At 40.9% G+C, this 13,788-nt stretch overlaps 1 protein-coding gene across 2 annotated transcripts; it reads right to left on the reverse strand.

Annotated features, from left to right (window-relative positions):
* Nucleotides 1–295: 295 nt before the first annotated feature.
* AQP4 (aquaporin 4) lies at nucleotides 296–12,550 on the reverse strand. 2 transcript variants are annotated; one of them, XM_006835037.1, is made up of 5 exons: nucleotides 12,389–12,550; nucleotides 8,633–9,047; nucleotides 7,023–7,187; nucleotides 6,664–6,744; nucleotides 296–760 (listed from the first exon to the last, which is right to left on the reverse strand). In XM_006835037.1, the coding sequence occupies exons 1-5, from the start codon at nucleotides 12,418–12,420 to the stop codon at nucleotides 482–484; spliced, it is 972 nt and encodes a 323-aa protein (XP_006835100.1). In that variant the 5' UTR covers nucleotides 12,421–12,550; the 3' UTR covers nucleotides 296–481. The 2 variants fall into 2 exon arrangements, with proteins under 2 accessions (XP_006835100.1, XP_006835101.1); XM_006835038.1 differs by lacking the exon at nucleotides 6,664–6,744 and having other exon boundaries at nucleotides 482–760; nucleotides 12,389–12,420.
* Nucleotides 12,551–13,788: the final 1,238 nt, after the last annotated feature.

The following is a 13,788-nucleotide window of genomic DNA, read 5'->3' on the forward strand; positions in this document are numbered from 1 at the left end:
CTATCATTCCTCTCTTGCATGAGCATAGCTTTGTGACACACGATACTTTGATATTGGCAAATACAATGGAATAAACATCCAAATGAAGACTGACAATACCAGTTTCGTGGTAGAGGAAGAATAAGCTGATAAGTGTATCTGCAAATTCTGTTGAGCAAGACTTAACCAAATCTCCATATGCCTGGGTTATTAATGAAAGATGATTAGATAAACTATTACACATATTTACTTCGGGGTTACTTAAATACTTCTGTTTTATAGAACTGGAATTCGTGATAAGATTTTCCCTTTCCTCCTTGGTAAATAATGAAATATTTAATGTTTAGATTGAGGAATATGACATGAAACTACAAATCTGTGGCCTCGTTTCTTTTAAAATCCTGCACGTGTCTAATTATAACAAATCTGTTTCTTTAATGGGTGGAAGGAAATCTGAGGCTAGTTCTAAAGGTTCTCGTCGGCTTTGAGTGCTATCTTCTAGTCATACTGAAGATAACACCTCACCAGATGGGTCTTTCCCCTTCTTCTCCTCGCCTCGGTCAATGTCAATCACGTGTACCACTCCAGGCTTTAGAATCAAGTCATCCGTCTCTACCTGACTCCTGTTGTCCTCCACCTCCATGTAGCTCCCTTTTGTTTGCTGGGCAGCTTTGCTGAAGACTTCTTTAAAACGACGTTTGAGTTCAACATCTGGACAGAAGACATATTCATAAAGGCCAGCAGCAAGGACAGCTCCTATTATTGGTCCAACCCAATATATCTGAGGGGGAAATGCAAAAGCAAAGAGTATAACTAACTATTAAACCAATTGTTACTGAATTGATATTGACTTATGGCAACCCTGTGTGTGTCAGAGTAGAACTGTGCTCCATAAGCATTTCAATGGCTGATTTTTCTGAAGTAGATTTCCAGATCTTTCTTACCAGACTCCTCTGCGTGGGCTTGAACCTCCCACTTTTCAGTTAGCAGCTGAGCATGTTAAGTACTTAAACCACTCAAGAACTCCATCATAGAGTGTAAGTAGAGAAATACTATTCCATAAAAAAAAAAAAATCACTATTTTAGAATTCAGCTGGGTTAAGAGAGCAACTGTGTCACACATTAAAAAGAGGGGCATTGGAAAGAAACTAAGAAAATACTCCAGATCATCATCAAAATTACAAAAACCAAACGTACTACCATCATGTCAATTCCAACTCATAGCAACCCTATGTAGGGTTTCCAAGACAGACTCTTTATGAGAGCAGACAACAATATGTTTCTCTCCTTGAGCAGCTGGTGAATTCAAACTGTCAACCTGTTGGTTAGCAGCTCAACTCATAACCTCTTTCACCACCAGGGTTCCTTAAATCCATGTCAGAGATGCAGAGATCTGCTAAGTAACATTTGAAAAGAAGGGACAACTTCCCTCTACTTTCATTAATTTCCCTTTTTTTTTTTTTTTTAACATTTTCTGATTTTCTTCAACATAGACAGTTTGTCTTTGTTGCTGCTGGAAATCAAACAGACACAATAAGCTCATCAACTAAAATAGAAAAATAAAATATTCAAGAGAATACTTTCCTTATTTTCTAAATATTGCCATTTTATATTAGTTTTCTGTATAATCACGATCATGGTACAGATTTTGTTATGATTTGTTGTTGTTAAGTGCCATTGAGTCAGTTCTGATTCATAGCAACACTGTATATAGGGTTTCCAAGGAGTGGCTGGTGAGTTTGAACCTCCAACTTTGTAGTTAGCAGTGCAGTACTTAACTTATATACAACATGATATATGGGACCCTAGCTCCAGGCTTTAGCAAATTTGTGAGTGCTTGGATCAATGACTTTTAACATTCTCAGCCTAATTTCTTCATCAGCAAAGTAGAGATTGGAATACTTCATAGAGTGTAAGGATTCCAAGAAAAAATACTGGTAAAGTACTTAGAGTTCCTCTGCTTTATTTCATGATTCCTAGATTATGCGAAGATGTATGTGACTAGACTCACTACTGTTAAAATCATTATGTTCCTTATGTTACACTCTTTTGCTCTTAAACTTTGGTGATAGGATGTCATTGAAAACTCAGCAGTTTGTTCATTACTCTTTTTGCAGAGCAATTGAATCTTCAGATTAGTGAAAAAAATTCATGCAGAATTTATGGATGATGGCTAGTTGAGGATTAGCTATTCCATATGCTTTATAATTCATAAAATAGACGTTTGTATCATATCATTTATGTGTCTAAAAGAAACAAAATTTTGAGCTTGAATAAATACAGCCTTGACTTGAGAGCTGCTGTCTGCTGTAGAACATTAGTTGTTTATTCAACAGATGAAACTGCTGTACCTGGTACTTGTCATATATCGCATTTATTTCTAGCAATAACCTTTTGAAGTAGGTATTATTATTATTATAGTGACCATTTTATGGCTAAGAAAACCGAGGCTCTAAGTGAAGAAGAGGCTTGCTAAAGACTGATGTTTAGCTAGTGGTCTGATCTGGGATTTCAAATCAGTTTGACTTCTTTTGAACCAAGATAATGTTTCCACAACACTTGTTTGAAAAACACGGCAAAGGTTTCTTTCTTAAAAACACCCACTAACTCAATCTCACTAAGAATTCTTATTGCAATATCTAAAAAAAAAAAAATAAGTAAAAAAATTAAACTTTAAGCTGAAACTGAACATACTTAACAGGAAAGCAGTTGGGAGAGTGGCTGCAAAACCCACTTCCTTATCATGAACATGAAAGAAACTATCTAAGAGTTGATCTTCTGTGTACTTTTTTGGTGTGGCATGGTAGGATAAGCACTGGACTGCTAACCAAGAGGTCAGCAGTTCAAACCCACCAGCTGCACCTTGGAAACCCTACACAAGGTCTCTATGAATCAGAACTGACTCAACAGCACTTAACAACAGCATGCCCTTTCAAAGGAAATCTGAGAGTCTCCTCTAAATGTCTTTGCTGTTTATTCGCTTTGTTGTTAGGTGCCATTGAGTTGGTACCGACCCATAGCGACTTTATGCACAGCAGAATGAAACACTGCCTGATCCTGGGCTAACCTCACTACTGTTGCCACACTTGAGTCCATCGATGGTGCCACTTGGCCAATCCATCTAGTTGGGGGGTCTTCCTTTTTTTCTCTGACCTTCCGTCTTACCAAACATGATATCCTTCTCCAGCAACTGGTCCCTCCTGACAATATGTCTGAAGCATGAGAGACAAAGTTTGGCCGTTTTGGCCTCCAAGAAGCACTCTGACTGCACTTCTTCCAAAACAGATCTATTGGTTCTTTTGGCAGCCCATGGCACTTTCAATATTCTCCTCCAACACCACAACTCAAAAGCTTTAGTGAGATCTTATTGTTATTGGTGTTAAGTGCCACTGAGTCCATTCCAATCCATAATGACCCTGTATAGAATTTTTGAGGAGAGGCTGGTTGGTTTGAACCACCAATCTTGCAATCGGCAGTCTAGTGCTTCTCCTACAGTTCCACACACACACCATGACTCCTTATTGCTGTTGTTAAGTACTGTCGAGTCAGTTACAACTCACAGCGAACCTATACAGGTTACTGAGGAGGAACTTGTACCACTGATCAATGCTTATCCTCCAATGCCATACCAAGACTCTGTATAACAGATTAGAGCTGTTCTATAGGATTTCTTTGGCTGCAATTTAAAAGAAGCAGATCTCCAGATCTTCCACGGTCCCAATAGGTTAGGAGTTGAAAGCCAACTGCAAACCATTTGTGCCACCTGGAATGGTTAAGCCACAATAACCTAAATCCATCCCAATGGTACTGAGTGAATTCCAATTCATAGTGACCCTATAGAACAGATTAGAACTGCCCCATAGGGTTTCCAAGACTGTAAATATTTTTGCTTTGATTTGTAATTCTTGATGGAAGCAGACTTCTTCATCTTTCTTCCACGGAGCAGCTGGTGGATTTGAACTGCTGATTTTGCAGTCCAATGAACAACCTGCACACCACCAGAGGTCCTCAGAGGACAATTGTTGTTGTTGTTGTTGTTGTTAAGTGCTGTCGAGTCGGTTCCGACCTATAGAGGACAATAGGCACTATTAAATCACACATAGGGTTGCTATAAGTTCCAGTGGTTTCGACCACACTGTTGGTTTTTGCTTTTAATAGCAATAAAGATCCTCGATGGACTCCTGGTGTGGTGCTGTAGGATTAGCACTGGACTGCTCAAACCAAAAGGTCATCAGTTCAAACCTACCAGCTGCTCCTTGGAAACCCTATACAGGGTTGCTGTAGGTTGGAATTGACTCGACAGCACTTAGCAACAACAAGAATTCCCATGGACTCATGGTTTGGTGCTGTAGGATCAGTATTGGACTTTGAACCACAAAGTCAGGTGTTTAAACCTATCAGCTGCTCCTTGAAAATTGTATATGGTCTCAAAAATAAACAAATTTCAGCTTTAAGTTGCTATTCCAAACAAAACCATAATGTACTTTAAACTGATGTTTGAAATTGGTAAAGATAAATAAAAAAGGTAAAGAAAATCCAGAACATAGAGAAAAGTATAAAAAACAAAATTTAAATAATTCTACTCTTGGAGTGCTGGTATGGCACTGTGGGATAAAGCACTGGGCGCAAGATTAGTTTTGAACCACAAAGTCGATGGTTATCATTAATATTTTGGTGTTGTCTATCTGTTTTAAATTAGTTCTAATTTTCACACAACTATTCTCATAAAATAAGTATTCATTTTATGCAGAATTAAGGATTTTGCTTACTAATACAAAGGAAAACTTTGGATTCAGTCAATACACTAGACTTTTCCTATTACTTAAATATTAAGGAGCTAACTTGGAGTTCCTGTGTGGTGCTGTCTGTCGGTCAATGCACTAGACTGCAAGACTGGTTTGATTGAACTACAAGGTTGGCAGTCCAAGCTCACCAGTTGCTCCTCAGAAACCCTACATAGGGTCACTGTGGGTTGGAACCGACTCTACAGCACTTAACAACAACAGTAAGGAGCTAACTACATCTAGCAAGCAATTAATAAGATATTTCATCATATTTTCAAGTCTTCAAATAAATTAAAAGATGTCTTTAAAATTTTCATCAAAAAATAGCTTGATAGATAGGTTTGAGAGTTTAGGTAGGAATCTTAGGGAAAAGTGAGTTTACCTCAATAAAAAAGGAACAAAATGGAAAAAGAAGATGAAAACAGCTGTAGAATTCCAAGAATGTGATCAATGTCATGGTATTATACATGAAATTATTGAATGGTTTTATGTTTTGCTGTGTATATTTTTAACACTGAGAAAAATAGCTTGAATTTATTAAGTTGAAGTAAAAGTTGTACTTCCATCATAAAATCTGTATAGATCTATATGTATTTATATGCACACAAATATTGATATATACTCATTGCCCATTTTTCGAGGAAGCATTAAACCTTTCCATTACAATCAGTGCCACTAAGCTTTTGGGCCATAGATGGAAATATTAGGGGCAAATTGACCAATCTTATAAATGGCAATGTTGACCAAGTCTTGGCATAGTTGTATCCAAAATTTTGCTTCTGAGCTCTGACTCTCGCGCTATTACTTAATGGTGTCAATTACTTTGTAAAGAACTAGTGCACTTAGAGGTGGATGCACATAGCCATGGTCCATTTCCTATGTGCTCCACGGTGGAGTGGGTGTGCCTGGGCCAACAACTACCACATGCATGAGATTAAAGCATAGTGACATTGTACCACACTCATGAGTTAAAAATAAAAGTTGTAACATTCACAACGTATCAATGACCATCAACGTCTGCCTTCCATATGTCTCGTATTTTTGTTGGTTATTGTAAGCTAGTGTGTGAGTGGTCTTCAAAACTGCCACATTGCTCATTTAAGGGATTTAAATTCCTTTGTTTTAAGCAACAATTGAAGTAAGATGGATGGTCATTTTTAAAAATGGATAAGCCTAGTGTCTTGAAGTGTTGTCACCATCCTACTAAGTAAGTTAGCATGAGACTGGCTGAGTGGTGCGCTGAGAGTCATTTGTTTTCCATCTATGGGTATGGTGATAATAGCGAAAACATTTGCGCCATTTATTGCACACCATCTGCACTTCAAATGCTTCCAACTCACATACTATTAACTGAGTTCATGCTTTTGTGGAAAATGAAGAAAAGGTAAGTGTTTGTTATGCTGTTGTCGGTGCTGATTTATAGTGACCCTGTATAGGGTTGCCAAGGTCGCTTTCCTCTCTTCTCCCCCTCCTTTCCTCTCTCCAGATTTCCTTTGCTTGGTTTTATTTCCTTTTTGTAAGGATGTTTTCTGTTATTGCTGGGAAGGCTTCTCTTTCAATTATTTACACGCCACATTCACTACTACATCATCCGGATTCTAACTTGTCCCACTTGGCCTCCTCCATGTACAGAATATTCAGCCACAGTCTGTCCGACAGAATGCCCAGAGCAGTGATTTAGGATTTTAAAAAAAGAGAAAAGATTACTACCGAAAGCCCAGGACAGAAATAAGAAGAGATGCGTTGCAGTAGATCTGTACTAGTCTTTCTCTAGTTGTTATGAAATATGCAATGAAGTGGGGGTGAAGGTTGAGAAGAGGCTAGAGACACTAGTGAGCAAAAAGAGCCCCATGACTAACTGTCTCCATAAGAAGACAGGAGCTATCAACATGATAGTCACCCAATGGTTTTCCCAATTTCCCATGATCACCGCAGGTCCAAAGGATCGAGCAGGGTTCATGCTGGCCCCAGTATAATTAATCTATAGGGGGAAAAAAAGAAAACAATGTCAGACATTGCTAAGGTAGGTCTACTAACAGGCAGCATCCATCTCAGTGTGCTACCATTTGCCAAGTCATTTAGATGTGAGCAGCTCTATCAACATTCTCATCACTTAGCAAAATAATCACTTAAAATGGACAGACATGGTTGGATACTTAGTGAGATACCATTGCAAAACACACTGTCTTCAGGCTAGTTTTAAGATGAGGATAAGATAAATGAAATGGATCAATTCTTTAAAAAGACTTGGAAACTTACTGCAAATAAATGTCCAATTGCCACAGAAAATCCAATTGCTAAAGCAATTGAACCAGTGACATCAGTTCTTTTGGAATCACAGCTGGCAAAGATAGTAAACACCAACTGAAATGTGATGATCAACTCTACCAAGAGACCGTGGCCAGCAGTGAGATTCCCATGAACCTAGAAAGAAAAACAATACGTCATCTGAACTGAAGTAAAAGTGTATTTTCTATGACAACAAATCATTGTGAAAGGCATTTTTATTATTGTAAAAAATGACCAATCAAGTCTTTCCTCCCCAACTCCGATTTTTAAATTTTTTTTTAAAGAATGCATTTCCACTCATTTGGGGCCATCACAGAGAATTACTCTTAAATGACCAATTGAGATTTATGCTGAATGTCCCTTTTTGCATTAAAAAACAAATTGTACCACTGTTGCACTTAACTTACAAAAGAGTTTCTTGAGAGTCTGGTAATTTTATAAGGCAATGATTAAATCCATTAATTAGGCTTAAATTAATTAACATATATTTCAATTAAAATTTAAACAGTGTGTGGTTTTTTAATCAACCTGGGTGCTGAGCTAACAAATGATATTTCTAATCAGCTAAGTACAAAACTAGGGTCAAACACCAATTAATTTTTTTAACTGTGACCCTTTATGTAGATCATTTTAAGTCTTATTAACATGATATGAAAAAAAATTATTTCATTGTCTGTGAGTGAGCTAACAAATAATTGTAATAAAAATGTCTTAAAGCTGAATATATAGTTAGTATAGTAACTGGGAAGAGAGATAGAAAGGACAAAACTAGTGTAAGTTTTGTATCTATTAGACTTGTTAGTTGCTGTTGAGTTGGCTGTAACACTTGTTGACCTTATGTATAACAGAAGGAAACTTTGCCTGGTCCTATGCCATCTTTATGGAGTCCTAGTGTGGTGCTGTGGGTTAATGTGCCAGACTGCAAAGCTGTCTGAACTGCAAGATCGGTGGTCAAGCTCACCAGCTGCTCCTCGGAAACCCTATACAGGGTCGCTGTGGGTTGGAATTGACTTGACGGCACTTAACAACAACAACAACGCCATCTTTAAGGAGTCTTGATGTGGCGCTGTGGGTTAATGCGCTGGACTACAAAGTTGGTTTGAACCACAAGGTCGGCAGTTCAAGTTTACGAATTGTTCCTTGGAAACCCAATATAGGGTTGCTATGGGTCGGAACCAACTTGATAGCACTTAACAACAACAACATGCCATCTTTATGACCTTTAGACAAGTCATCATGAAAGATCAGTAGCTGAAGAAGGGCCAAAGAAAATGAGGGAAATCCTCAATGAACTTTGACATACTAGCCATAACATACCAATAGTCATGGAGATGGCTCCTAAACTTAGTCATTATACTCAAATTACTCCCTAGCAAACCATGGATTATTGATACAGTCGATATTCCTAGAATCAGTTTCCACCTCTCTCAAGAAACATGTACATATGCCCCAGAGCATAATCAATCTCCTGGGAAAGAATTAACAGTTTTAGGAAGTTCTCTCAGTTCATCAGGGTGTCATTTGGTAGAGTCTACAAGAAATCCGAGTCCTAATTTGAAATTAAAAGCTAAAGATGTTACCGTGGTAACTCCCAAACCTCCCACAACGCTGGGGGGTGTGACAAGGTAAAGAATTCCTGCTCCAATGATGGCCCCCAGGCACTGGGCTGCAATGTAGAAGACAGACTTGGCGATGCTAATCTTCCGGGTGCACACCATGGCCACAGTCACAGCTGGGTTGATGTGGCCACCTGAGATGTGGCCGAAACACTGCACCATGGTTGCAATGCTGAGTCCAAAGCAGAGGGAGATGAGGACCATGTCAACAGGTAAGGGGTTTTCGCTTCCACCCCAGTTGATGGTGGATCCCAGGCTGAGCAGGACAAAAATAAGCATAGCCAGAAATTCTGCTGTGACGGCTTTCCAGAAAGCTTGAGTCCAGACGCCTTTAAAGGCCACCATGATGTCTTCTCTTCTGCACAAAGGTCCACACTTACTGAAAATAAAGACAATGGGCATCAGAAGCTACCAAATCCGCCTGTTGAACTGCCAGTTTAGGAATGTAAGTGAGGAAGGCCAGGCCTGTCCTCTTGCCTGGTAACTGTAGTCAATTGTTATTCGCATAGTAGGAAAGAAAGCTTCTGGACAGTTTCCTTAATAGTTGAAAGATTGCTATGCTAATGTCCTTTGATTCAATATTCAAAGATCATCCAGTTTCCCTAGAAAATTAGTAGAATTGTCCCTAGAAAGAAAAAAACCCAAGTTCCTTAAAAAAATTAAGAATTTGGTGTTGTTGTTAAATGCTGTCGAGTCAGTTCTGACCCATGGCGACCCTGTATAGGGTTTCCAACAAGCGGCTGGTGAGCTTGAACCAAAGTTCAAGCTGACTTTGCAGTCCAGCACATTACCCCAAAGTGCCACACCAGGACTACTCCTAAAAAATTAAGAATAAAAATCTTATTTTGTAATATTGTAATATAAATCCTGAATTTTTATTATATAAATCATATCTTAGATTGTTGTTTTGTTCCACAGAATCAGTTCTGAGTCATAGACACCCTGTATAGGGCTTCTGAGGAATACCTGGTGAGCTTGAACTGCTGACCTGCGGTGCATTAACCCACAGCGCCACACCAGGACTCAATATCTTATATCAATTATAAGTTATACTATCTTATAACAATATCTTGTAGTTATTTCCCTCAGAACAAATTTTCAATGTTTCTATATGCTAGCAACTTTTTTTAAAGACATAAAGCAGTATTTTAAAAGAAGCCCTTTTCCGTTTTCTTTTTTATTGTTTCAGATGGCGTAATGGAAACGGAGTTGTAGAACAGGGTTTTCCCTCCCACACCTACACTGTCCTGGGACTTGGATTAAGGGGAAGACCGCTAGCTAAGAAATCTAGCAGGCTGAGGATTGTCTTTTGAGGAGGTACATTCGTTGCAGGGAGGTGAGCTCATGGTGGGACAGGCGGGACCAGAGCCAGGTCACCCTCACCCTCTTCCTCGGTGCCAGCGGGAGGATCCGGGAGTTGGCGCGCTGCCTAGATCTGGGCTGGAGGCGCAGGGCCGTGTCACCCTGAGGCTCCAGGGAAGTCTGGAGTGCCTTTTGGGGGCGGGCGGGGGGAGGCCATTCCCGGGTAGTGCCAGGCTCCCGGGCCACAGCCAGGAGAACAAACAGCCCGCTGCCGAAGCAGCGTGTTTCAGACAGACTCACCTGGGAAATTTGCATCCTCATATCTTAGGAGGGGAGTAGGTTTGGAAGTGTTCGGGGAGGAAGAGCAGCCCCTCCTGTGCCTGACCCTCTTCCAACCCTTGAATTACCATCTAAAGGAATCCTGGAGGACAGGTGCCCTTCCCGTCTGCAGGGGGCCGCCAGTTGGGGCTGTCTGAGAGTCAGGCAGAGCTCTGGAAGAGGGAGTTGTGGAAAGGGGGTGTGGCAGGCACAGAGCACATGGTGCCCTGGAAAGCAGGTTTTCTCTAGCACTTTCTTCAGGGCTTGTCTGGCCCCAGAGGGCAGTGTGCCTCTTCTGGGGAAGCTCTTGGGGGATGGGGGAGGGAAAGACAGGTGGTGAGAACAAGACATCTATTTCCTCCTCGAATCTATTTTCCTCTTAATGTCTTTGGATCTTTGGAAACTAGGGAGGGTGAGGCTCAGGGGTATTAATGCCAACTAACTGCTGTGCATTGTATCAAGAAATGGCTAGGATTTCTCCTGGGGGTGAGTAGTTATTCCAGTTACCCCTTTATCCAAGACATTTGTCTTCGTTGAGTGCCTGGGACAGGCAGGAGAGCAAACTTGAGAGCAGTTCGCAGAGAATCTAATCACAGAGGACTATGTAAAGAATTTAGGTAAGAAAGTCAGGTCCTTAGAGACCTGAGCTAATGCGCACATTCCCCTCCCCACATAGCCTGCTGTCTCCCAGCCTGTGCTCTGCATGGGCAGTGAGGAAATGCTATGTCAAAAGGGCTTTGGGAACTCTTTCTTGCCCTTTAGGTCTCTGCTTTGGTTTGATACGATGCATCGCTTCCGAGTTGGAAAGAAATGCATTTTCTACTTAAGTCCACGTCCCAGAATGCAGGAAGGGCTGGCTGCAGAAGGGAAGCAGCAGCCATCTCCCAAGCGTGCCCTGCTCAAGTGAAGTCTCCTGAGTTAACCATGACAAGCCCCTGCTGGGAGGGCTATGACATCCTAGTCCCCAGAGGAATAAGAGATAAAGAAACAAGACCAGCATTTGGAATGGAGCAGGCAGGGTGCCCTGGGAAAGACATTACATATATCTCAAAGGGAGAACATTCACAAATCAAAAAAGAAATTATGAGGGTTGCTTCTGAACTCACTGGCAGCCCAGGGCCATAGCTGGGATGGCCAAGGGGCAAGGTGCTGTCACTGGTTTTGGTAGGGTTTAATAGGAAAAAGAGGACAAAGTAGGAAGGTAAAACAGCTGGGTGGGCAGCGATTGTCCCTTGTCAGTCAGCACAGGAGAGCACCGGCAGAGGGACAGAGGCTGGGCCCAGGCAAAGACTAGCCTCCAGGCTACACCTCCCCTTGGTTCCCTAGTTCCCTGGGTCTCTCTCCCTTCTTATTCTCCCACACACCTGTCTACCTCTCCAGAGACTTAATTTAAGAAATTCAATGAATCTTTCTGCTTTAAATTTTCACCAGCCTGAGGGAAGAAAAAAAAAAAAAGAAAGAAAAACATAAAAAAAAAAAAATCCAAAAACCAGATAAATATTTTCTTGAAAAGTTTAAAATCCACAAGATCTGATCTTCTCCTAGGACAGAGCAACCAGCCTATGCCCACTGTGAACCCCAAGTTCTCTGTTATCATAGACACCTGACCTTACAAGTGCTCACCCTGGCGTGTCATGTAGCCCCCTGTTATTACTGTCATTGTTCCCTATGTGTTCACGCTCCCTGGAAACAGATCAACACAATTAGTTTCACTTCTTTTGCCCTGGAACAAAGGGTGCTTGTTGATGTGACCAGGCTGTACTGCCCCAGCCACAATACTCCGATCCATGCTTGGATGGCTGAGCCCCCGAGTGAGTACCTTTTCTGATGAAAAATACTATGGATAGATTTACCTTCACAGAGTAATTTGTTCTCTGGGGTCTAGAATACATGGAAGGTTTGTTATATAGTATCTTGTTTCTTCTAAGATTTTAGCGTCTCTTTTATGAATATACCCAATACCCTGATCTGAAAGAACCACCCATCTGCATTATCATTGCCCAAGAAGGCACAAATATCAGATCTGGGAAGTAGAAGAGCCAGGTCTTTATTTTTTAGCCCTGTAAAGTCATTGCTAACTTAAGTCAAAGAAGGACTTACCCCCACCTTCTTGCTTCGGGTCTGCTACTCATTCCTTCCCTGGGTAGAGAGCAGAGCTCTCATTGCCTGCCCCGCAGCTCCCAGTGAACTAGGAGTCAGATTACGGCCACTCGTCTGATTGGGTTTTTGGAGTGTAGGGGTGGAAAGATTCTGCACCATGTGGCAATCGTGAAGTTATATTTGAACTTGATATAAATTCTCCCTACCTGGTCACTGAAATGCAGAGGGCATTTCAGGAACAAGAGACACCCACTTACTTTACGTTGTTGCTGTTGTTTATTTTAAAGCCAGTGATCTTTGAACATGAGGATATCCCCAGGTCTTGATTTTCATTCTTCCTATCACAAAGAATTGCTGAGAATTTGTTTGACTATGTGCTACAGTGAAAGTTGCAGAGTTTTGAAGAAATGGATTAGTATGATCCAGCAATGGAAGTAAATGAAATGAGAGGTGACATGCAGGGCATTAATTGTGGAGTGGCAAATTATCTAATAATGTCCAGCTGAAAATTTTTTATTTGAGATGCAGTATTATAAAAACAGTATATAACTGCAGCTTCATTAAACTTTAAAAATATGGAGGTTGGAATAATTACAGTCCTTGGTTTATGTAGCATAGGCAGCATGGTTTGGCCAATTAGAAAAAAGGAAATAAGCAAAAAATAGGAAATACAGGAAATAAAATGACTCCAGGGTCCTCACCTGCTTTCATATTAGCAATAATTGTTGAGTAAGAAGCAGTACATTTAAAAAATAGACAAGTTGGACAGGGATAAAGGTGCTGTGATCCAAAGAGTTGGAGCCCTGGCTGCGTTAAGTGTTGGGCTGCTAAGCTCAAGGTCAGCAATTAGAATCCATAGCTGCTCCTGGTGAAAAAGATGAGGCTGTTTGTATCTGTAAAGATTTACAGCCTCAGAAGAATCCCATGGAGCAGTTCTACCCTGTTCTACAGGGTCCTTATGAGTCCGAACAGACTTGATGGGAGGGTTTTAGGAGGTTAGTTTAACATCTAGACCCCTAGATGGGGGACTGACTAGATAATTGTGGGACTCAGTACAATACGAATGTGGGGCCCCTTGTAAAAAAAATGATTAAGAATTTCAAACAGTGCCACACGCACATACATACACCCACACAAAACCACTGCCATCTAGTTGATTCTAACTCACAGCAACCCTGAATAGGGTTTCTGAGGCTATGAGTCTTTATTGGAACAGAAAGTCTCTCATTTTTCTCCTGTGGAGTGGCCCATGGGTTTGAACTGCCAACGTTTTGGTTAGCAGACCAAGGCTTCCCCTCAGCAAAGCGTTAAACTTCTGAGAGTAGGGCCCGGAGGAGGAGGGACTGACTGCACATTTGCTCACCATGCCTGAGAAGGCCCTCAATTCACTTGGGAAATGG

This window comes from Chrysochloris asiatica, unplaced genomic scaffold (genome assembly GCF_000296735.1).
Source record: "Chrysochloris asiatica unplaced genomic scaffold, ChrAsi1.0 scaffold00015, whole genome shotgun sequence".
NCBI classification, from domain to species: domain Eukaryota; kingdom Metazoa; phylum Chordata; class Mammalia; order Afrosoricida; family Chrysochloridae; genus Chrysochloris; species Chrysochloris asiatica.

Excerpts from the sequence above, each read along its gene's own strand:
- AQP4 (XM_006835037.1), bottom strand. The coding sequence starts at position 12,420 with ATGAGTAGCAGACCCGAAGCAAGAAGGTGGGG. Across the intron at positions 9,048-12,388 it reads CCCGAAGCAAGAAGGTGGGG|TAAGTGTGGACCTTTGTGCA; the intron begins GTAAGTCCTTCT and ends CTTTATTTTCAG. Across the intron at positions 7,188-8,632 it reads GAGGTTTGGGAGTTACCACG|GTTCATGGGAATCTCACTGC; the intron begins GTAACATCTTTA and ends TTTTCTTTCTAG.